General features: G+C 45.5%; 1 protein-coding gene and 1 pseudogene across 4 annotated transcripts; both read right to left on the bottom strand.

Annotated features, from left to right (window-relative positions):
• Positions 1–953: 953 nt before the first annotated feature.
• On the bottom strand, positions 954–25,503 carry LOC147617968 (uncharacterized). 4 transcript variants are annotated; one of them, XR_015262218.1, is made up of 4 exons: positions 2,174–2,508; positions 1,963–2,088; positions 1,320–1,376; positions 954–1,229 (listed from the first exon to the last, which is right to left on the bottom strand). XR_015262218.1 is itself a non-coding variant. In XM_086775614.1 (4 exons), exons 2-4 carry the CDS (start codon positions 2,056–2,058, stop codon positions 1,189–1,191), a joined length of 210 nt encoding a protein of 69 aa, XP_086631740.1. In that variant the 5' UTR covers positions 2,059–2,088; positions 2,174–2,508; the 3' UTR covers positions 954–1,188. The 4 variants fall into 4 exon arrangements, 2 of the variants coding, with proteins under 2 accessions (XP_086631740.1, XP_086631741.1); XM_086775614.1 differs by having other exon boundaries at positions 954–1,245; XR_015262219.1 differs by lacking the exons at positions 1,963–2,088; positions 2,174–2,508 and adding an exon at positions 25,184–25,503.
• Positions 8,720–10,733, bottom strand: LOC147617969 (uncharacterized; annotated as a pseudogene).
• Positions 25,504–25,524: the final 21 nt, after the last annotated feature.

The following is a 25,524-nucleotide window of genomic DNA, read 5'->3' as shown; positions in this document are numbered from 1 at the left end:
ACTCTTTATGGCATGGAAACCTTATCTTCTTGACACATAGGAAAGCACATAGCAAATGGGAGAGTGCCAAGTGGCACACACACACACAAAAGGATAAGATATGTGAACAAGGGATGGTTCACACATAGGAGGCGGGCACGGGTAAATGGGCGCACACAAGATGGAAGAGTGTAAGACATGCATACACAAGAACCTGTATACAATAAACCCCCCTTTGGAGCAGAGGTGGAGATTCCCAAGGAAAAACTTTGAAAGTTCAATGACCTCCAGACTGCACCATGTCTCCGTGCCGACTGAGAGGCTAGACATGTACCAACTCAAAGGCTTACGTCTATGCAAGGCTTACAGGCTCAACCAAGCACTCTCATGGCTTGTTTATGAACTTGGCTCAGCCGCACCAAGTCTAAGCTTGAATGCATACAGACTCAAAGGTCTACGGGACCATGGCCCTACATCTTGAAACCCTTCTAGGCCGAGTATCCTTAGATGAATTCAGGAACACGCCCAAATTCACCATATAAGAAAGCGCGAGTTATAAACTCATGCTGGTAGTCATCCACAAGACTATATAACCATCAGCTTCATCATGCATAGTATGGACTAGATACTATGACATCCCCACTAAAGTCATCGTGCCCAATAGTGGGTGTAGAACTTGGTATCGATATATAATCCCCCCCCCCACACACACACACACACACACATACACATACGAGCATAAATTCATACAAAGATCTTCAAAGACTTAAACTCAACATGCCCCCTCCCTCTCTCAACCGGACACTCACCTCGCAATTTACCGACTCTGAAACTCCTCCAGCTTTGATCAATAATCATGACAGCAACAGCATTATATCAGCAAAAATACACTTATTAAAAATTGAAGTGCCCTAAAGCTTCTCCCCCCCCCCCTCCCCCACCCCCAAACCCAAAAAAAAAAAAAGGAACAGCCCACTAATCCGCTCTTAAAAGAGGAGAGAAACCACCAATGACACATAGACCCTAGGTTTTAGAAGCAAAAACCAACTTATCTGCAGCCTTGTCCTCATAAATGCTTAGCCATGTTAGACAAAAGACATTATCATGTTCCAAAAAGTTTTGACCTCCCTTCCATTTGATCTAGCTCATGTCCATGAATACATGTGAATGCCTTTACAACTCACATTCTCCAAATCTTGGCTCTGTCGACTAGAAGCAGCATTTGACAATTCCTTTTGAGCCTCCTAAACCTGGTTGAATATCAAACTTTTTTACAAAACTCATATTTAGCCAACAACTGCGAGCAAAAAGCTTCACCAACCAAAGCTTTCACCCATTACCTTCTTCTCTTGCTTCTTTTTTTCTTCCTCAAAAGCTTTCATGAGCTTTTGTACCACCTGCATTCCAAACAAAACAATGGAATGGAGATATAAAGCCCCTTTAAAAGTGAAAAGTCCTATCAAACCATCTGGCTAACTATACGAGAAAATTGCTGCCCTCTTCTAAAGCAAAAAGATAATATCAGAGAGGTCAGAAATTCAAGAGTAGCGGATCATCAAAACAAATTCCATAAAAAATTTCCAAGCATTCAACATCAGAATAGCTAAAACTTGCATGGCAATCTAGGTACTTTATGTTACGAGTTTTGGCCTTAAAAGGGCCAAGCCTTAGGGAATCTGGCATAATGGCATTGGTTATGATAGAACCATCTCTTCACTTGAAGAGTGAAATTATGAACATATTACATTGTAATCTGTAAATTGTAAAACTTCAAACATTCAAATTTTAAAGTTCAAGCTACAGTGCTACTTCAAGAATAAAAGTCCAAATTTCAAGCAGAAAGGTTATCCTGCATTCGTTTCTTAAAGTTTTAAGGTTAAACAACATCTTTCACTAATAAGAAACGCGTTTAAAAAACACTGCAACATTTCAAATTTGCTGAAAAACGCTTTCACATTAGAAACATGTAAATTGTGATTATACCTGGCTCGGGTCTTCAGTTGTCTCTAGAAACTTTTGAAGTAAGTGGTTCTTTCGAGCTGTGTTTATAATTTTGTCGTCCACGTCGGTAACATTCATAACAAAGAACACGTTGTAGTGAAAATAACCCTAAAAACCAAATCATAAATTTAAAAAGCAGCCCACAACAGACCATTCAATTTTTACCTGACATAGAAAGAAATGAATTACAAACCTCAAGAACTCTTCTGATAATGTCAAAACTGAGATAGTTTCGTGCATGGCCAAGATGCGAAGAATCGTACACTGTTGGCCCGCATATATACCAAGTGACTACCAAGCCAAACACATCATGAAAAAATCATAGGGTACATGTTGTCAAACACTTGGATTCAACATAAACCATGGTCTATTCTCATACAAGAGTAATTTTGTCAGACACACCACATAAAAAGTTCCGCACTTATTATTTAGTCGTATATTGAGGGCTTGGACAAGGCAGAGCTGCCAAATAATGATCACATCAACCAACCCTCAAAATCATACCCAAAAAGAGGGACCTTGAACCTATATACCTGGATGAATCCAGGAACATGCCTAAATTCACCTTAAAAGAAAAGGCAAGTTATAAACTCATGGTACACATCCACAAGACTATATATCATGCATAGTATGGACTAGATACTATGACATACCCACTAACATCATCAATGTCCAATAGTTGGTGTAGAGCTTGGTATCGATATATGCTCCCACACACACAAAAGAGCATAAATTCAAACGGAAGTCTCTGTGCTAAGTTTCTGTCAAAGCTCTGGAGATACATGGCAAGCTCAGCCAAAATGAAGCCTCGCGCGTCTGCTGAGCCCCGCCCTCGCGCATCTGCCGCGTACCTCTCAGCACTTGAGAGAGATGGAGAAGACACCAACACCGGAGAAGGGAGCTAGAGCGCTCCTACACAGAGAGATTCTCGGGCCCCAAAAACCATGGCTCCCCTTATGGTATTTGTTTACTTTCAATATAGCTGTTGCATGACTTAACGGGCTCAGCCGGCACACGCACGGCAGCCCCTCGATCTCTTGGTATCGCCCAAGAACACTTGATCAACTTAGATCTTGATTTTATGCCTTTACATGACCCCCAAGGATCCCTTTTATACAAAACAATAAAAGCTTACAGCTTTTTTTGTAGCCAATCAAAAAGGCCCTTTTTAAAAAAAAGCTTGGTGCCCATGTGGAGAGAGAGAGAGAGAGAGAGAGAGAGAGAGAGAGAGAGAGAGAGAGATCTAGAGAGAGAGGGAAAAAAACGCTCGTTGCCCCTTCAACCCACGCATGCCACGTAAGTATCTTGGCGCGTTCTCCTCTGCCATGTCACCTCTTCTCTACGCGCTCTCTTCTCTGCCACGTCAGCACCTTCTGCCATCCCTAGGGTTAGGGTTTGCAGCAACCCTCAGCCCTAGGGTTAGGGCAACAAACTCATCAAGTTAGTTGAAAACTTTCATGCAATTCTGCATTCCACTAGTTATCCTCGCATTAGACCTTGGTTCAATAAGATCCATACCGAACACGTCCTGTGAACTGTAAAATCAGCTCCAAGCAAATAATGCTTCCAAGAACTTAAGGCGTGGATGATTGCCAAAAGCTCCTTCTCATAGATCTGTAGAGTCCTCTCAGTCTTCGTAAGAATCCGACTCTCAGAGGCAATAACATGCCCATCTTGCTGTAGCACAGCACCAACACTGCTCCCACAAGCATCACAATGCACCTCAAAAGACTTATGAAGGTCTGGAAGTATCAAAACTGGTCCTGTAGTAAGTTTCTCCTTTAGCCTCTCAGAGGCTCACTTCCCTTTGTCCCCACCTGAGAGGAACTCCCTTCTTGGTCCTTTGATTCCATCAAGTTTTCCTTGGTCTTCAGAGCACCTCCTTCACTTGGCCACAATTGCCTCTGCAAAACATGTGGCTTCGATGTGTGGCTGAAAACCCTAATTTTGAAAACTGTCAGAATGAGAATCTATTCGCGACATTCTGTAGGTATTGCAAAAAGAAACAACTTTCCCTTCTGCATCTTCTTCAAAATCCCAACCATCCAAGAGATTTTTAAGATCTTTGCTCTCCCCCAAAAAGCAGTCAAAATCTTGCTTTTGGATGCAAAAAGCTTGCTTTTTAGCCTCCATATATATGGAAACATCCATCCTTGCTCTTCTCCACACTAGGAGACCACTTTCCATCGCTTTGACTTTGGTCAACATGCAGTCAACGCTGGTCAAACCTGGTCAAATCTGGTCAAACAGTGAACCCTGCTGCTGCTTCTTCTTCTTCTTCTTCAAGAACTTGATCCAGTACTTGTTCCATGATGCAAGTCGCCTACAGATTGAAGATCTGCTCGCTTGATAGAAAAGCAAACAAGCTCGGCTTTGATACCCTAAAACCGGTTGCCAGTCACACTGGCAGGCGGTGAAGCACTCACTGTAGACAACTTGTACTTACGAAAACACAGCAGAAGACTTCACCTTTCAGCAGATTCAACACTTGAGAGAGATGGAGAAGACACCAACACCGGAGAGGGGAGCTAGAACGCTCCGACACAGAGAGATTCACGAGCCCCAAAACCGTGGCACCCCTTATGGTATTTGTTTACTTTCAACTTTAGCCGTTACACGACTTTATGGGCTCAGCCGGCACACGCACGGCAACCCTTCAATGCCTTGGTATCGCCCAAGCGCTCTTGATCAAACTTGATCTTGATGTACACCCATGACCCCAAGGGTCCCTTATATACAAAAATAAAAAGCAATCAGCTTTTTATTGGCCAATCAAAAATAAGCACAACTTTTTTTCTTAGCCAATCAAAAGAGCCCTTAAAAAAAGCTTAGAGTGAGAAAAATCTTTGGTGCCCGTGTAGAGAGAGAGAGAGAGAGCGATGGAGAAAAAGTTGTGCGCCAAAATCTACCACCTCAGCCAGCGCTGCCACGTCAGCTGCTACGTCATCAACCCGCGCTCTCTCTCTCTGCCACATCAGCAGCCGCATCACCCTTCTCTTCCTTGCAGCCTTGTCACCCACACCCTTTCTCTACTACCCTTTCTCTACTGCGTCAGCAGCTCTAGGGTTAGGGTTCGGGTTTGGTGACAACCTCACCTCTAAAAGGTCGAAGAAGACTCACATGAAAAGCATTGTGAATCCTCCGATGAGTAGGCAACTGCAACCTGAAAGATACATCATTGACCCAATCACCTTCCTTTAGAGAAAGTGACCGTCTATGCTTATCCACTGCTCTCTTATGCTTGTCCTGAGACTTCTGCAAAGCCTCCTTAACCTTAGCACAAGCTGTATCCAAATCTTCCACGAAGCGATCCGCTTCAAAGATTTTCGTCCTTCGGTATGCAAAATCAGTGGCACTTTCTTCCCTCCTTCCACAATCTCAAATAGCGCCTTGCCAGTTGAACTATGAACTGTGTTGTTGTAAGCAAACTCAACAAGAGGAAGATACCTGTCCCACTATGACTTACGATCAAAAACATAGCACTTCAACAAATCCAATACTACCGCATTGGTAATCTCGGATTGACCATCTGTCTGAGGATGAAACGATGAAGAAAACTTCAAGGTAGTCCCCAAATTATCAAAGAGAGCACGCCGAAAGAGACTCGTCATACGAGGATCTCTATTTGACACAATCGATGTCGGCATACCATGGTACTTAAACACATGCGCTAAAAACAATTTAGCCATATGATCCGCCTTGATGGTCTTTCGCACAGGTACAAAGTGCGCCTGCTTACTGAACCTGTCAACAATAGTCCAAAGACCATCATGTCCATTCTTCGTCTTTGGTAAATCAAAGATGAAGTCCATAGCAATATTGTCCCATGGTCTATCTGCAATAGGCAAAGACTAAAGCAATCCAGGAGTCTTCCCATGATCATGCTTTGGCTTCTGACACACGATGCAAGTGCGCACAAATGCATCCACATCAGTCCGCAATCCTGGCCAAAAGAAGTAAGACTCAACAGCCTTAATAGTAGCCTCAATGCCTCTATGTCCTGCATAAGGCGGCTGATGACACTCTATCAACACCTTTCATCTCAATTGTCGTGTAACACACAACTGAGTACACTGCATAAGAAACCCATCCTCAAGAGAAAATTTTGGAACAATTTCTCCCCTGGATAAATGATCAAAGATATCTTCAAAATCTTGATCCTCTACATATTGTTGTCGCATATCATCAAGCTCATAATGGAAAATTGCAGACACCGTTGCTACTTGTGGTTTGCGAGATAAAGCATCTACTACCACATTCTTTTTCCCTGCAACATTAACAATCTGGAAGTGGAACAAAGAAAGAAAATTTGCCCACCTCATCTATTGCTCTGAGAGCTTAGTTTGCGTAAGAAAATAGCGCAAACTCTGATGATCCGTGTGGACTGTAAAATCAGCCCCAAACAAATAATGCTTCCAAGAACTTAAGGCGTGGATGATGGCCAAAAGCTCCTTCTCATAGATCTGTAGAGTCCTCTCAGTCTTGGTAAGAATAGGCAATAACATGCCCATCCTGCTGTAGCACAGCACCAACACTGCTCCCACAAGCATCACAATGCACCTCGAAAGACTTATGAAGGTCTGGAAGTATCAAAACTGGTCCTGTAGTAAGTTTCGCCTTTAGCCTCTTGAAGGCTATCACTTCCCTTTGTCCCCACCCGAAAGGAACTCCCTTCCTTGTCAACTCATGCAATGGTGAAGCTATCTCTGCAAACAAGCAGATGTAACGCCTGTAATAGGAGCATAACCCGAGAAAACTACGTACATCATGTACAGTCTTCAAATGAGGCCAATTCTTGATTGCCTCCATTGATTACCAGCTTGTTCACTCTGAGAGCTTCAAAAACCTTTGTCAAATGCTCCCTGTGCTCTTCCTCTGACTTGGAGAAAACAATGATATAATCAAAGAAGGTCCCAACGAACCCTCTATGCTCTTGGAAGATCTGATCCATCATCCTGTTAACTGTAGCCGGAGCATTAGTCAAACCGAAAGGCATGACAAGAAACTCATAGAGACCAAAAGATGTCTTGAAAGCAGTCTTGTGGACGTCGGCTGGTGCAATCCGAATCTCATGGTATCCACTCTTCAAGTCAATCCGACTAAAGAACGACGATCCCTGCAACCTATCCAAAATATCATCAATCCTCGGTATCGGAAACCGATTCTTGATTGTAATCTTATTCAAGGCCCTGTAATCAATACACATGCGCCATGAACAATCCTTTTGTACCAAAAGAACTGGAGAACAAAAAGGAGAAGAACTAGGTTGAATCAACCCCTTCTGTAACAAGTCATTCACTTGACTCATTATCTCTTCTTGCTGAGCCGCACTCACCCTGTATGGAGGCCTATTTGGAGGTGAACTCCCTTGTACCAAATCAATAAAGTGATCTTCAGGTCTATGAGGTGGCAACTCTCCTGGGAGACTTTCTGAAAAACAATCAGAATAACCCTTCAAGAAGTCTAATCCATCTTTGTCCAGCTCTGATAGATTTGAAGAATCCACACTTGGATCCTTTTCTTTCACAAAAACTATGTACGAAGAAAGATGGCTTTTCATTAACTTAGAAACTACCGAAGCAGATACAATAGGAACAGATTCCCCTTTAAGTTTTACATGGCAATGTCACGACCTCTCTGCTTGAGATGTAATTTTCTACTTGTGATGCTAGAGCATCCCTAGCAACACATCATAGCCTTCCAAAGGCATAATATAGAAGTCCTCAGAACCCACGAAGCCCTGAATATGCAAGCGTAGCTTTCCAATCAATGGAGTCACAGCTACCTCCATCCTGGAGCAGCCATAGATGCATCCAACTGTGGCCCCAACTCCTATGGAATAATTCCCAACTTGAAATTAACTTTGGTCGAAGAAGATCAAGACTTCCTGACCTCTCACCGTGCCCCAAGCTCTGTTCAACTCTGATGTCATGTGCATCATAGATGCCATGGACATTCTCAGGGCTAGATCCAGAAAAGGCAACTAGATAAAGAGTATGAACCCAGTAGAAGAACCAGGATGATGGAGCACAGAGCACAGAGCACCTTTGCAGTGTAGACTGAAGCAAGGCTTGGAGAAGAACCAAAGGGATGCTGTCGGCTGCTCACAGAACCAGTCGGCTGAATCAGAGGACATGGGCAGCATCAGGCGCATCATGGACAAGTAGATCATCCAGTCGGGCAGCGCTGAATAGTTGGTATGGACATGGAACTGGCCGACCAGCAGTCGGCCAGCATAAAGAGTGTCCAAAGACCCATATAAATAGGGCCACATGCTCTATGTTTTATTCATTCAATCCCACTAGGGGTTTGGATCCTTAGAGGTCCCATAGGGGACAGATTTTGGTGTTAACCACCTTTTTTATGAAGGCAGCCCATGGCTGCAGACATGTACCCTTTTTGTACCATAGATTATACTGAATTTTCCAGCACTTCTCTCTCTCTCTCTACTCTCTCTCTACCTGCGTTTTTGCATCAGATGGTTTCCAAGAGTGTTCAGGGCTGAAAGAAGACTACCCAGAGCTTCCGCATGTTACATCTGAAGCCTCTACTTCCGATTGCACTCCAAGAATGTCAAAAACCAGCCCTGCATTTAACTTCTGTTTCTTTGCCTTGGGTTCATCTATAGTCTTTGACTTCTTAGTATCCTTTGAAGGACACTCAAATGATTTATGTCCTGACTCTCCACATGAGAAACACTTACCCTCTCCGTACATTTCTTTCTTTTGCTCAGACAACTTCAAAAAGGAGAAAGGTTGGGAGAAGCAACCTTCTTTCTCTGGAACTTGCTCTTTCTTTGCACTGGTTCTTGCTTGTCTTGCGTCGGTGGAACCTCCTTAGTAGTTGTCTTTGTAGTACCGAAGGTCATGGTTCCAATTAGCAAAGCATAACCATCCCGTGCATGCTCTATCATTTCCTGAATATTGCTAGCCTTCTGCTTTATGCAATAATGCTTGAGCTCTGTCGGCAAGCCACAACAATACTTCTCCATCTGTTCAGGCAAAGAAATAAACCTGAAAGATGCTACTGGCAAGAAAACATTCCAAAACCTGTCGGTGTATGTCTCTATTGTGTCCTCTTCTCCGAACTTTAACTAGTTCCAATCAGTTAACACATCCAACTCGAACGAAGATGTAAGCCAAAGGGCTGAAAACATTTGCTTGAACTCCAACCAAGTTCCTGGAACCTGCCCCTGAAGTAGCAAAGTAGACCACCACTGAAGTGCATTCCCCTTCAGAAAAGAAGCGGCTTTCCTAACCTTAGAAGCTTCGGTGAAGTTGCCTCCAGAAAAAGCAGTGTCAAACTGCTGGATAAAAGCCAACGCTTTCGATTTGTCCTTATTCGCATGGAAGGTGTCAAACTTGACACTTTGTAATCCGTCTAATCACCCATAGGAGTCAACTGGTCATAAGGTGTCGGCCGCAACAGTGGATTGGCTGCACCACAAAAAGCAGTTCCATACTGAGGAACTCTTGCCCCAGCAAAAGCTCTTGGCGTCCCTCCGTATGTCACGATTGTGACGTGTTTATGTATCAGATTCTCTCTTCATTGCTGATTACTGTTGCAGATGCAAAGAGTTACCAGCCAAAGGGAACCCCTACCCTCGACTGGTTGCGACTCTTCGTCAAAGGATGTACCTCTTCATCGAATAGCCACATCTCTTCGACGAATGGTTGTATCCCTTAATGAATGGTTGTGCCTCTACATCGACTAGACACATCCCTTAGCCTAAAAGTTGTACCCTTTCGTCTAAGGTCATGTCCTTTCATCAAAGGACATGCCTCTTCAAATGTGTCTCTTCATCTCCTATATAAGAGACCTATTGTACTCAGTTTAATACAACAAGTCAATTCAATCTTCTCTCAAGTGTTCTCCTGAAGGTTCTTGTTCTAAGTTAATTACTTAAAGTAGTAATTAGTACACAATATGCAGGATTAATAACATAATCCTCACAGTGGTATCAGAGCAAATTTTTTTTCCTACCCGTGGGTTGTGAAGCCCTCACCCTCTCCGCGGCACTCCCTCATCCACCTCTCCTCTCGGTGTTGTATGGAAGAAGCAGAGCGATGGTGGACTTGGCATGAATCCTTGCTCGTAGTAATGTAAACAAGTACACAAGGTCTCACACCCATATACACATATTGTGTATAGCAGAGAGGGACCCCCTGCTGTATTTCCGGAATACCCTCCCTCCCTGCTGACCGGTGGCGTTCGCAACATGGCAGGAACTGCCCCCTTCGCTGCTGAATATGGAGCCCCCCCCTCTCTTCGCCTTGGTTGCTGCCAACGTGCGCTCTTGTTTGCTGAGCGTGGCGGCCAGTTGTGAGCCGCCTTAATATATTCAGCGACTGCTAGTGGCACACTGTTCGAAGCGACTCACAGTCGGCGATTCAGCCCTGTTCGAAGCGATTCAGTCGGCGATTCAGCCCTTCGAAGCGTCACCTTCGCACCTCCAATCGACGACGGCCTTCGAAGCGTCAACCTTCAAAAAAAAAAACAATACACAACATTAATACGTGTACTGCCACGTGGAATTCAAAAAAAAAACACCCAACAGGCGTGCGTAACCCGCTGGGCGTGCGTTGGGCGTCCGTTTGGGATTTGCTGGTGTGAACAGCCACCGTGGGCGACTCGGAAACCACCACCCGGCTGTCAGGATGTCGCCTATTTCTTACTCGCCTCCTTCTCTCCAGCGAATAGGCGCCCTTCTTCCTGGCTGTTCGTGGGTTTTCCTGGCTTTGCCCACACCGCATACCTTGTGTGCTCTCGCCCTCTACGTGCATGCTTCATGGACAACTTCCCGGAGGAACCCGACATGCACATCTCTTACCTGAGTTACATCGACGAGATCCCCAAGGCTGTTCTTCCCGAACACAGCCCTCCTCGTGCTCTCACTCCGGAATCAGTGCCACTACCTGCCGATGTTGGGTGGATTCCAAGTCTTTCGGCCTCTCCTATCCCAGCATCCCCGGCCTCTCAGGTGTATCGTATTCATGTCAGCAGCCCGCATGTGACCGAACCCGACACTTGGGCGATTTGGACTATTTTCCTCACCTGCGAGCCACTGCATCTTACTCATTTCGAGTATTTTCTATCACGGTACCCGCAGTTGGCACACTTTCTTCCAGAGTGCAGTGTGGATGGCTTACGCAATATCTCCTCCACGCGCCCTCCTGTGACATTTTACTGCAAGATCTTCGTCCCCGACTATACTCCATTATCTCCAGTGCCCAGTTCTTTGGAGGAAGCCGATGCAGTAACTTCGGAGGACGATCCCGACCAAGTGGAAGACCCCGACTTCACGTACGAGGATCCTATTACTGCCTCTCCAGCAGCTGTTCCTTCCATTCTACATTTCGGGTGGACCTTTCCTGCTTCACCACAGTACTCTCTCTGAGTGCTCCCGATGTCGACTTCGCACGACAATGTGCCACCCGCCGATCCTCAGATGGAAGCCTTGCTGATGACTACTCTCCAACAACAGATGGAGGACTTACAAAAGGCATTTTTCGACAGAAAGGCATCAATGAGATCCCAGATGGAAGACATGCAGCAGCGGCACCAACATCAGCGCGAGGGATCCAGGAAGTCACAGCGAGCGCATCGTTCGCATTCTCCACAGTCATCATCATCATCCTCGGTGGGCCAGCAGGACGATCCCTTAACTCCTCCCGATCCGACTGCCGAGGTAGACAATGTTGAACTTAAACTTTTATATAAATTAATGACCACAGCACAAACACGAAAGATGGACATCAAGTTACCTGAGCCCTACAATGGCCGCCGTGATAAGCGGTTAATCGATCATTGGCTCTACAAAATGGAGGTTTATTTCTCGAATACTGAATTGCCCGAGAACAAAAAGGTGGCATTGGCCGGTACCCTCTTGAAGGATACCGCCTTCCTCTGGTGGCGACGCAGGATTGCAGATGGCAAGTCTACTCCAACGTGGGATAAATTTCGGCGTGCTCTTCGCAAGGCTTTTGAGCCTGCAAATGCGAATTTTCATGCCAGGTCTTCTCTCCGCCGCCTGAGTCAAACTGGCTCCGTGGCCGCGTACATCTCAGAGTTTCAAAAATTGGCTCTGGAGATAGAGACACTCAGCCCCTCTGACCAGCTTCACAGCTTCATTGACGGGCTTGAACCCATAATCCAAGACGAAGTCCATAAGTATAATCCTGCCACCCTGGATGAAGCAATCTCGTATGTCGAGCGCATCAGTGATTACCGGCGTCCTCCCATGAACTTTTCCTCCGACGCCCGTTCCTTCCAGCGGAATCGATCCAATGGGACTAGCCAACCCCAACGTCCTAATTCTGGACAACCCAACTCTCGGCGACCATATTCTGGACAACAGTCCTTCCGGCCGCGCTTTTCCGGGCAAACTTCCGCGTGAAATGCAGGATCCTCTCAGACCGAATCCTCTGGCAGCAGCAGAAACCGAGATCGGTCTCGACAGGACCGTCGCAACAATGATCGGTGCAATTTCAAGCGAGAAACCTCTTCAGGACAGCAAACCTCTTCATCAACTGCCCCTTCATCCCAACCTAGTCGCCCAGGCCTCTGCACAATTTGTTCTAGCGATCACCGGTGGTATGAATGCCCTCAGCGTCCTAAACCCTCCAACACTCGGCGCAATTCTCAGGTGGACAGTTGTCACCATGCTGATCATGACCCGCCTCCTGTGAAAGACAAGACCAAACAGATGGCTTGTTCTGTTCGCATTTCGGAGTTTGTCAGTACCCTGATGCTTAATGGCCAAAGTACCAACCCTGTTCCGGTGAATCTTTCCAAACAGGTTCTTAGTCTTCTTGGCTTCATTGGCGACCATCCCATCAATGTGCTGGTGGACAGTGGCTGTTCCACTAATTTTGTGGGCACTTCTTTGGTTCACAAGCTTCGCCTACAGACCCAACATTTTGTGGATGCTTTTCAAGTGGAGCTTGCTGATGGTTCCTTCCTTAATTGTAACCAAAAGGTGCAACAGCTCCAGTTCCAGATTCAAGATTGAAAGAGTGCACAGAGCGGAAGCAAAGTGGCACTAGAATGTGCTGAACAGAGAGTGCAAGAGAGAGAGAGATATGGAGCAAACTATGCTGAATATACTGAACCAAAACAGTCCCAAGCAAGAGACAGTGATAGTCTCATAAGTGAGGGAGCAAACAAGTACAAGGCTCTATGAAAAAAGAGAGGCCAGCACCCACTATTTATAGTGGGGAAGAGCTGGCCGACTGGAGCATGGAAACAGGCCGACTGGAGCTGTTGGACATGGCTCCCTAGAAAAATGCCAGAATGGCTGGGAAAAATCCCAGAAAAATACTAAAAAGGGGTGGCCAGCCCACAAGCAAGGGCCATACAAAAGGGGACCAAATGGGCACCATACAGAGCAGAAACTGGGGATGAAAGTGCTAACACCCCCTCTCAGCACCAGATGCTGAACAAACTCCGAGAATCCGAAGGTGAGGAGCCAAGGAAGCCTGAGAAACCGGCTTGGTGAACAAATCTGCAGCATTCTCTGCGGAAGGACAATACTCCAAATGCAAATCTCCAGCAAGAACCCGTTCACGAACATAGTGATACTGAATCTCAATGTGTTTCGTACGAGCATGAAACACAGGGTTCTTGGCGATGGCGATGCAACTCTGATTGTCACACCAAAGAAGAGTAGATCCGGTAGGAGGACAGCCAAGCTCCTCCAATAATCTCCGCAACCATATCGCCTCACATGCAGCATAGCAAACTGCACGGTACTCCGCCTCGGTAGAGGAAAGCGCCACAGTAGGCTGCTTTTTACTGCTCCAAGAAATGGCTCCAGACCCAAGTGAAAAAACGCAACCAGTGGTCGAGCGCCGTGTATCTGGATCTCCAGCCAGACCATCCAACAAGAGTGCGTCCTTGGCCATAAAAGATGCCAAAATCCAGAGTGCCACGTAAGTACCGAAGAACTCTGAGAGCACACCGCCAATGCTGCTGACGGGGTTTGGATGAGAAGGAACTCAATAAACTGACTGCGAAGCATATGTCCAATCGGGAGTAGGTCAACCATACCAAACAACCGACGAGAACCCGATACTGTTCCTGATCAGTCCCTGGAGAAGCATCAAGTGAAGAAAGCTTCTCACCAATATCCAAAGGAGAAGATACTGGTTTGCACCCAGTCATCTGAAATCTGTCGAGAATCTCCCGAGTGTACTTCTGCTGAGAGAAGAAAATGCCCTTCGAGGTCTGCCAAATCTCAAAGCCAAGAAAATAGTGCAAGAGGCCCAGATCCGTCATCTCAAACTCTGTCTCCAAAGCATCCATAACAGAACGGATCCGCACAGAATAAGAACCTGTAAAGATGAGGTCATCAACATAGACCACAATGATAACAATCAACCCCCTCTCACAAGGAGGATATAAAGGTTCGAATCTGCATGAGAACGGCGCAGGCCGAGCTTCTGAAAGAACTCATCAATCCGCTGGTACCAAGCCCGCGGAGCCTGCTTTAGACCATATAAAGCCTTCTTCAGCCGGTACACATGATCCTGTTTGCCCGGAACAACAAATCCTGGCGGCTGATCAACATAAACCTCCTGTGTAAGCTCTCCATTCAAGAAAGCCGACTTGACGTCCATCTGGAAAACGGGCCATCTATGATGTCCTGCAAGTGCAAGAACGGTACGAATGGTAGTCATCCGGGCCGTTGGAGCGAAAGTCTCATCGAAGTCGACACCAGGGCGCTGAGCATAACCCTTGGCAACCAACCTCGCCTTGTGCTTGTCCAAGCTGCCATCAGCTCGGAACTTTGATTTGAAAATCCAACGCACACCAATCACCTTACGCTGCAGAGGCCGAGGCACCAAAATCCAAGTGCCATTCCGTTCGATAGCATCCAGCTCTGTCTGCATAGCATGACGCCAAGACTCATGTGAAAGAGCCTCGTCTACAGAAGTGGGATCAGAAGGACCATTAATGATTGTAGACATAAGAGCATAATTAACAAACATGTTGCCCTCATGAATTTGTTTCCCTGAAACTCTGGAAGAACGCCGAAGAGAACCAGGCGGAGGAGCAGAAGGAAGCTCACGTAACCCAGAGTCACGAACTGTCTGATAATACCAACCAGGTACAGATCTGCTCGAACTCGCCGGAGGAGGAGCAGGGTCATCATCATCTGACTGAGAATCCTCAGCTGGAGGTGTAACAGTAACAGCGGGAGCAGGAGGAGGAGTAGGAGGAGGAGAAGGAGGTGCAGGAAGAAGAAGCTCACCACCCCCCTCTGTAGATGTAGGAGTCTCGTCGAACACCACATCACGGCTCACAACAACTTTACCGGCTTGAGGATCATAAAGACGATATGCCTTGGACACAGTGCTGTATCCGAGAAAAGTCATGCGCTGAGACTTCGAGTCCAACTTGGAGCGGTGCTCCTTAGGCACATGAACATACGCCGTACATCCAAATATCCGGAAATGAACAACGGAGGGCTTCTCACCATGGAAAGCCTCATATGGAGTTTTGTCGGGAAGAGCAGCAGTAGGAGACCTATTCTGAATGTAGACAGCAGTGGAAGCCGCCTCAGCCCAGAAACGTCGAGGTAATGAAGAATGCTCAAGCATAGCACGGGCCATCTCCGTAATGGTCCTATTCTTCCTCTCGGCAACTCCATTCTGAGATGGAGTATATGCTGTAGTAAGCTGTCTCCGAATGCCATGTGTCTTGCAATATTGCTGAAACTCCTGGGATGTAAACTCACCCCCTCCATCGGTCCTGAGAGCCTTGACCGTGTGACCGGTCTCTTTTTCCACCTCGGCTTTCCAATCACAGAAGTGATGAAAAGTCTCATCCTTGGTCTTCAGAAAGAAAACCCAAGTATATCTGGTAAAATCATCCACCATCACGAGCATGTACAATGCCTTACTCAAAGACGCGGTACTCATAGGACCACATAAGTCTGCATGAATGAGAGCAAGTGATGTCGAAGATCTGTGTGTCGCCTCCTTCGGAAAGGCGGCTCGGTGCTGCTTCCCCTGTAAACAAGAGGAACAAGGAGAAGACGGAGCCTTGATGGTTGGTAATCCATCAACCAACCCATCCTTCGAAGCTCACTGCAGAAGCTGATAGCTCAAATGGCCAAACCGAGCATGCCAAAGAGCAGAAGAAGCACCAGAGGAAAGCAGAGCGGTCAGTTTGTAGAGACCACTATCTTGGACTCCCTGAGCCAAGATGCTACCAGTCGCTTTATCACGAATGGTAATCTCATAACGAGAAAAGATCACCTCCGCACCCTGAGCTGTAAGAGCACTCACTGACAAAAGGTTAAAAGCCAAATCTAGAATATACAGAACGTCAGAGAAGTACCTCTTGTCCTCTTCAGAACGGAAGATGGGGATAGTGCCATGACCATGCACTGGCACAGAAGAAGAATCACCCAGAGTGATCTCGCCTGATCTGGCAGTGAAGTCCTCGAACCAATCTCGATGGGGTGTCATATGAGCAGTAGCACCGCTATCAACAATCCAAGACCGTGACTGAGAAGTCACAAGAGCAAGTATACGCCGAGTACCTGCTAAGAGAAGTATTCCATCATCCTTCTTGGGTTGAGACACCGCCGTTGAGGAAGAGTTCTTTGCTGCTTCATCACGCTTCTTCTTGTGACATTGGGGTGACTTGTGACCCTTCTTGCCACAATAGTGACATTCAATGTCCTTATTCTTTGAAGATTTGTTGTCTTTATCCTTATCGGAATCCTTGGAGTTCTTGTCAGAACCCCCTTTACCTTTCTTTTGTTGAGACTTCCCTTTATCTCGTGCTGCCAAAGCTCCATCAGGGCCACCGGAGGTGCCAGTCCGCTCCTCAAAGCGAGACTCTATCTGCATAATGGAGGGGAGAACTTCCTCCCAAGTAACTGGAACAGGACGAGGAGAAGAAACAAGAGACTGAAAGTATGCATCAAACCTCTCTGGAAGTTTGGAGAGCAGCCGAATAGCCATATCCTCTGTGGAGATGTCCTTGCCACAAACAGCAAGCTCGTCCCGGAGATCTTTCATCTTTGAGATGAAAGCAGATAAAGATGGAAACACAGAAACTGATAAGTTCATAAGTTGCTTTTCCAATGCCAAAATCCGACCCGGAGACTTAATCTCATAGAGATCTGCAAAAGCCTTCCAAACTTCATGTGCAGCATCAGCTGTACGCACATGAGAGAGAACAGCATCCTGACAGTTCAACATCAGGAAGGAGTAAACACGTCGATCATTCGACTGCCAAATATCAATCTGTGCCTGAGTCACACCACCGGAAGAAAGGGTGGGAGGGGTGGCATTGGCTGGTGTAACAAGCCAATCCCAGAGATCCACGCCACGCAAGGCCGATTTCACCTTCACCTTCCAAAGGGTGTAGTTGGAACCATCCAACTTGGCAGACTCAGCAAACATATGAAGAGAAGTGGGAGCAGCCATCACAAGAGCTTGGGCTCAATCTCAAGAAATGCACAATCTCTGAAGAAAAGGTGTCCTCCACAGGTACCAAGAGTGCCACCAAAGCCTGCAACACCACAAGCCCCCTCTGCAAAGGGAAAGGACCACTGGAGAGGAAAACGCAGCAATGAACAAGTGCTGTTCTGTAGAAAACAGGCCGCCTGCAGTCCAATCTCCAAGTGGGCAATGAAACGCTGATCTCCAAGAGCCAGACGGCTGAATCGGTGAAGCCAATCTGAAGAAAAACTGACCAGCAGAGTGCTGTCCAGAAAACGCAGCAGCAAAGGCTATGGATCTGGAAGAAAACGCAGAGGAGAAGGTGCTGAAAACAGGGCTGAATCTGGGGCAGCAGAAAGGTTGCTAAACCTAGAGCGATGATACCATGAAAGAGTGCACAGAGCGGAAGCAAAGTGGCACTAGAATGTGCTGAACAGAGAGTGCAAGAGAGAGAGAGATATGGAGCAAACTATGCTGAATATACTGAACCAAAACAGTCCCAAGCAAGAGACAGTGATAGTCTCATAAGTGAGGGAGCAAACAAGTACAAGGCTCTATGAAAAAAGAGAGGCCAGCACCCACTATTTATAGTGGGGAAGAGCTGGCCGACTGGAGCATGGAAACAGGCCGACTGGAGCTGTTGGACATGGCTCCCTAGAAAAATGCCAGAATGGCTGGGAAAAATCCCAGAAAAATACTAAAAAGGGGTGGCCAGCCCACAAGCAAGGGCCATACAAAAGGGGACCAAATGGGCACCATACAGAGCAGAAACTGGGGATGAAAGTGCTAACAAAGATTACCAGGATCACCTTAATTTTTCAGTGATGCCATTGTCACATTATGACATGATATTGGGACAATCTTGGCTGTATCGATATGATCCGGTGATCAGCTTTCGTTCCCATTCAATCCAATTATATCATAATGGTCGAGAGCTGGAACTTCATGGCCTTTTCAGTGCCAAACCCATTACCGTTGTTTCTGCCCTGCAAGTCAAACGTCTCGTTCGCAAACGTGACAGTGCAACATCCTTGGTCATGTTACGGGAGATTGAAGCAGAAACCAGTGAGCAATCTCAAGCCTCGTCATCAACTACTGCTTACTTGGAGCAACCCTTCTTCAGGCCTTTTCAGGATTTGTTTCCAAATGATCTTCCGACGACATTGCCTCCTCGTCGTCCCGTGGATCACCCGATTGATCTTATCCCAGGTCAACCTCCTCCAACCCGAGCTCCATACCGTGTTTCTTACTCTGAATCTCAGGAGATACAAAAGCAATTACAGGAGTTGCTGGACAAAGGTCACATCCGTCCCAGCAAAAGTCCCTTCGGAGCCCCGGTTTTACTTGTCAAGAAGAAGGATGGATCAATGCGGCTTTGCATTGATTACCGAGATCTCAACAAGCTGACAATCAAGAACAAATTTCCTCTGCCTCGCATCGATGAGTTGTTCGACCAACTGCTTGGTGCTAAGGTGTTTTCCAAGATTGATTTAAAGTCCGGCTATCATCAAATTCGTATCCATAATGGTGATGAATACAAGACAGCCTTTCGGACAAAATATGGCCATTATGAATTCTTGGTCATACCTTTTGGGTTAACCAATGCCTCGGCCACTTTCATGACCCTGATGAATGAAATTTTTGGGCCATACTTGGATAAGTTCGTGATCGTTTACCTTGATGATATTCTGGTTTTTAGCCGATCTATGGTCGATCACAAAGAGCATTTACAGATAGTCTTTGAAGTACTACGCAACAATGTGCTGTACATCAACAAAAAGAAGAGCGAATTTTTCAAAAACCATGTGGAATATCTTGGTCACATCATTTCTGCTAATGGAATTGCAGTAGATCCTAAGAAGATTCAGGCGATTGTGGATTGGCCTTTGCCTCTCACCATTTCAGATGTTCGATCTTTCTTGGGACTTGCTAACTTTTATCACAACAAGGTGCATAGATTTTCGGAGATTGCTGCCCCTTTGACAGAACTGACAAAGCTGGACAAACTTCAGTGGTCTTCGGAAGCTGAGCAATCCTTCAATGATCTCAAGCATGCCTTGACGACAACCCCGGTCTTGGCCATTGCAGATCCCACTCAGCCCTTTGATGTAATGATAGATGCCTCAAATCGTGCTTCTGGTGGAGTTTTGATGCTGAATGATCGTGTCATTGCTTTTGACAGCAGAAAGTTTTCAGCCATTCAAAGCAGGTATCCTGTGTATGGTAAGGAGTTTTTGGCAATCGTGCATGCTTATCGAACATGGAGACATTATCTTCTTGGAGCAGATTCAGTTGTATGTACAGATCATCAATCTCTGACGTATATTTTCACTCAGCCTGTTATGAACTCTCGACAAGGCAGATGGGTTGAATTCTTGGCTAATTTCCACATGATTATTCAGTATGTTCCTGGTCTTCAGAATGTGGTTGCAGATGCTTTAAGTCGCATGCCTCGAGCCATTAATTTTGCCATCACAGATGTGCAAATGGAAATCCCTGCTTGTTTCAAAAATGAGTATTTGACTGATAGAGATTTTGGAGCTCTCAAATCTTCTAATCCCAGTCCTACAGAAATGAACATGTTTGCAGCCTATATTATCATGGATGAGTTGCTGTTCTTCTCTGACCGCATTTGTGTGCCTCACAATACTTCATTGTGGAAGATTCTTATTCAAGAACATCATGAAGTCCCTTATGCTGCTCACCCTGGTATCAACAAGACATATCGACTTTTGTCTGCTACATACTTCTGGCCTCAAATGCAGCAAGATGTTATCAAATTTGTCAAAGCTTGTCATTCATGTCAAACAATGAAAGCCTCTCGACAACTTCCTCAAGGGTTACTTCAACCATTGCCAGTTCCCAATGAGAGATGGGAAAGTATCAGTATGGATTTTATCACCACCTTGCCTCGTTCATCCAAAGACAATGCTCAGATTCTTGTGGTGGTTGATCGATTTTCCACAATGGCACATTTCATTCCTTGCAAGAAAGCTGCTTCAGCCCCAGATGTGGCGTCATTATTCGTGCAACATGTCTTCAAATTGCATGGTTTGCCAAAGACCATCATCTCTGACAGAGATCCAAAGTTCACTGGACATTTTTGGACGTCTTTGTTCAAATCTCTTGGCACGAATTTGTTATTCAGTTCAGCCTATCATCCTCAAACAGATGGACAGACTGAAAGAGTCAATCAGATTTTGGAAGAAATGATTCGACATTACATTCAATTCTGTCTGGCATCATGGGAAGATTATTTACCACTCGTGGAATTTGCTTATAATAATTCCCATCATTCAGCAATTGGATTAACTCCATTTCAAGCAGCATATGGACATACTCCTCTTGTGCCTACAAACTTTGTTTTACAACACAAAGTGGCGTTGGCAGATCAGTTAGTTCAGGAGATGCAAGATGTGCTTGTACAAGTTCGAGATAAATTGGTCCATGTGCAACAAAAATATCAAAAACAAGCCAACAAGCATCGTCGACATGCAGAGTTTCAAGGAGGAGATTTGGTCTTATTATATGTGGCACCTCACCGCTACAAAACAGTGAAATCAGTTTTTCCAAAGTTACGACCTCGCTTCTATGGGCCTTTCAAGATTCTTAAGAAAAATTCAGCTGTCAGTTACAAGTTGGAACTTCCACCGTCATGGGGAAAGATTCATCCGACTTTTCACATATCTTGGCTCAAACAGTATATTCAAGGAGATTCGCCTGTTCCAGACTTATCTTCCTATGTACCAGAAATTGAAGATGACCATATTATCCTTGTTCCAGAAGTAATACTTGACGTAAGACAGAAGGAAACAAGAAGAAAGTTGACTACAGAATTTCTTGTGAAGTGGATGGACTTGGATGAGTCTGATTCCACTTGGCAAACAGATGAAGAAATGCAGCAGTACCCCAACCTTCTTCAGGAGTTCTTTGACAAACGGATGTCTATCATTTGACACATGGGTTTTATTTTAAATGGGAGGGAATGTCACGATTGTGACGTGTTTATGTATCAGATTCTCTCTTCATTGCTGATTACTGTTGCAGATGCAAAGAGTTACCAGCCAAAGGGAACCCCTACCCTCGACTGGTTGCGACTCTTCGTCAAAGGATGTACCTCTTCATCGAATAGCCACATCTCTTCGACGAATGGTTGTATCCCTTAATGAATGGTTGTGCCTCTACATCGACTAGACACATCCCTTAGCCTAAAAGTTGTACCCTTTCGTCTAAGGTCATGTCCTTTCATCAAAGGACATGCCTCTTCAAATGTGTCTCTTCATCTCCTATATAAGAGACCTATTGTACTCAGTTTAATACAACAAGTCAATTCAATCTTCTCTCAAGTGTTCTCCTGAAGGTTCTTGTTCTAAGTTAATTACTTAAAGTAGTAATTAGTACACAATATGCAGGATTAATAACATAATCCTCACACCGTACATAGCCCCAGGCTGATATCCATACATGCCTGGCATCATGTCCTGCATTCCACCAGTAAATCCCGGCATAAACCCTGGCATGGCTGCCCCGTAAGCGCCATACATCCTTGGATTCATTCCTGGGTAGTCATAGCCTCCCTTATCGGAAATAGCAGATATGTTAACCTTAAACCCGGGGAAAAGCTGTGGATAGTCTCTAGGCATCTGCGGAGGATTAGCCTCTTGGCCACCAGAGGACTTAGGAACTTTGACAGGCTTCTTCACAGAAGGACTCTTGTGCTCCTTCCACTGCCGCAACACTTTCGCCAAAACTTGATCTTCCATATGTTTCGAATATATAGCATCTTTGGAGAAAACCAGAAGATGTTCCAGTAGACTGACAACCTCTGCTTTTCTTTCTTGGTCGCTATCGTAAGGTACCTCCTCTTTTTTCTGGTCTTCTTGCTCTTCGACTTCGACTTTTCTAATTCTTCGTATTCCACCTCTTCGTCGAGGTTCTGATCTGATACTTGTTCCATAGTGCAAATCGCCTACAGATAGAAGATCTGCTCACTTGGTAGAAAAGCAAGCAAACTCAGCTCTGATACCCTGAAACCGGTTGCCAGTCACATTGGCAAGCGGTGAAGCACTGTAGACAACTTGAACTTATGAGAACACAGCAGAAGACTTCACCTTTCAGCACTTGAGAGATGGAGAAGACACCAACACCAGAGAAGGGAGCTAGAGCGCCCCTACACAGAGAGATTCTCGGGCCCCAAAAACCATGGCGCCCCTTACGGTATTTGTTTACTTTCAATTTAGCCGTTACACGACTTAACGGGCTCAGCCGGCACACGCACGACAGCCCCTCGATGTCTTGGTATTGCCCAAGAACACTTGATCAACTTAGATCTTGATTTTATGTGTTTACATGACCCCCAAGGATCCCTTTTATACAAAACAATAAAAGCTTACAGCTTTTTTTGTAGCCAATCAAAAAGGCCCTTTTAAAAAAAAAGCTTGGCGCCCATGTGGCAAGAGAGAGAGAAAGCGTGAGATCTAGAGAGAGGGCAAAAAACGCTCGTTGCCCCTTCTACCCACGCACTACCACGTAAGCATCTTGGCACGTTCTCCTCTGCCGCATCACCTCTTCTCTGCGCGCTCTCTTCTCTGCCACGTCAGCACCTTCCGCCAACCCTAGGGTTAGGGTTTGCAGCAACCCTCAGCCCTAGGGTTAGGGTTTGGTGACATGATTGGTGCGTTCTCCGTGTATCCAGTAACTGCAGTGCTGGAGTGTCCATGGTTGCATCTACATCGACTTGGCTTGTTCATCTATGCCCATTATGAGCTGTAGAGGGGGTGCTAGAATTTGGCATGTCACATGGGAACCCGGGCTTAGTTAGAGTCGATTGATCTTTGCTTCTTACATTAAGAGGTCGGCCAGCTTTCCCATGGATGTATATAAGTGGACCCCTTGCTCCAATTGTAATCTATGCTTTCATTGCTAATCTATAGTCAAGTGTTGTTCGCCATCTCTCTCTCTCTCTCTCTCTCTCTCTCTCTCTCTCTCTCTCTCTCTCTCTACATGTGTGTATGCTTCCGCAATGTCAATCCTGACATTTTTTTCATGGAGATCCATACAACATCACCGCATATGAGTTGAGTCCACCCAAACCCGGATTCTTTCGACCCTAGCAAAGGGCTCTCTGATGCACTCTACACTACCACGGATACAAAGCCTCGTCCGCCCATCACAAATACCATCCAAGGAGCTACCCTTCCAAGAGTCATAAAGGCACGAGCTACACAAAGGCCCCGGTTACCAATTCATCGACCTCTACTGGAGGCCTCTCGACGCCCCCTACTAGATATAGCATAGATGGGACCTTTCTGGCACCCAGCCCAATGTACAGCCTCCTACATTCTAACGTACATTTGGGGTGGGGATAATGAGCCTACATTTTCATGGTTGTATATGATATAGTCTACTGATGCATTGAGCCTAGTCATAGATCCCTTAGCAGCTTCGGATTATACCTTTTGATTTATGTCGTACATGTATCACATTTTTCATTTTCCATGATACTCGGGACAAGGACACATAATTGTCTCATAGGCCATTTTGGCCTTCTATAGACGTTAATACAATCTTTCTTTCTCTCCTTTTTCAATTTCTTCCTTCCGTAGAATTTTCTATCATTCTTTTCCCTGCATATTTCAAACATAATTCACATTGCGTTCTCTTTCTCCCTGTCGAGAAGACTCTATCACTGTCTGGAGCTATAAATCAGGGACATGGGAGACATGGCCAAGGGTTCGTTGTAGAAAAGGTGATCTCTGGGTTTGCTGATTTATTAGAAGCAGTTATCAAGTTCCCTTCAGAAGCACATCTTCCATTACCCATTTCTAGTCTATCAAGGAGCTTCAAAAACATGGGCTCAAAACAATCACAATCAGATGCATTACTAGCAACATACCAAAACTGTGAACTGTGAATCAAGAAACTCACAGAAATGCTCACAAGAACACAGGAGTTTCACACAAGAGTCAAGGCCCTACAAGAGGAAGACACTATGAAATCAAGGGAAGGTTTCGATGTTTTAGCCCATTTTCTCACATTATAAACTTCCCAAAACACAGCTTTTTCTCCTCGAGCTATGCCGACATAGAGTGTCCTTATTGTCTTGAAACCTTAGCTTGTGGATTAATACAGAGGCCACTCACTGATTTCTTTGCTAGAGCTCCAAGAGAGGATCCACCTCCACACAAGCGAGAGTAGTCATTGTAATAGCATTAGGCATCTTATGAGCCTAAAGTGTCCATGGAGCTTTGCACGGGCACCCCAGGCCCACGACCACAACCCCAAGATTACAGAGATCATTGCTCACCATAGGCGTGTCTTTCCACGTCTACTCACCTTTACCACGGGCATGCTACAGCACCCTATGCACTAGATCAGGGGTGACATGTCCTTATGTTGTTATAATAGCCACCCTCCTCCTAATATGTACCTAAGTCGACTCCTATTGGCCATATCAGATTGTCATTCATATGGAGACTTCCCCAGCTCAGAGTCAACTTAGTTACATTTCATTTCACTTTTGTATCCTGGATGATGTAAAAGATACTATCTTTTGAGGTCATTGGCCTTAAGCAAACATTAATATGGCTCTCTCTCTCTCTCTCTCTCTCTCTGGTGGGTGTGTGTGTGTGTGTGTGTGTGTGTGTGTGTGTGTGTGTGTGATGCATATAACAGTATATTCAAGACAGTGAAGCTGCGAGATGCAATCAAATGGCATGGAGTAAACCAAAGAAGGCTTCTCATACCTCTGCGGGAGCCATCAGTGGTGTAGAAGGGCTCTTTGGAGCCACATAAGGTGTTATGCAGGCGCAATCCAACAGCAGACCCATTCTCTGAAATCGCCATCTCCGGCCTCTCTCTCAAAGTGGACGAGTTTGTTTTTGCATAAGCTCGAGTGAGCTATAGAGTATTACTTGAAGGCCAAGGTCAAATTTTGAAGTCGTACTATGCATAATATATATGATCAAGAATTGTTTCCATTTACATGAGGAACCTTTACAAGACTTCTTGATGGAGAGAAATGCTGCTCTCATTGGCACAATGAATTTTTTTTATGAAAGTAAGAAAATCTTCCTCATTAAAGAAA

This window comes from Cibotium barometz, chromosome 36 (assembly GCF_041138505.1).
Source record: "Cibotium barometz isolate CiBa-2024 chromosome 36, ASM4113850v1, whole genome shotgun sequence".
Taxonomy (NCBI): Eukaryota; Viridiplantae; Streptophyta; class Polypodiopsida; order Cyatheales; family Cibotiaceae; genus Cibotium; species Cibotium barometz.
Note: the sequence above shows the minus strand (reverse complement) of the source record. Positions and strands in the feature narration are given on the sequence as shown.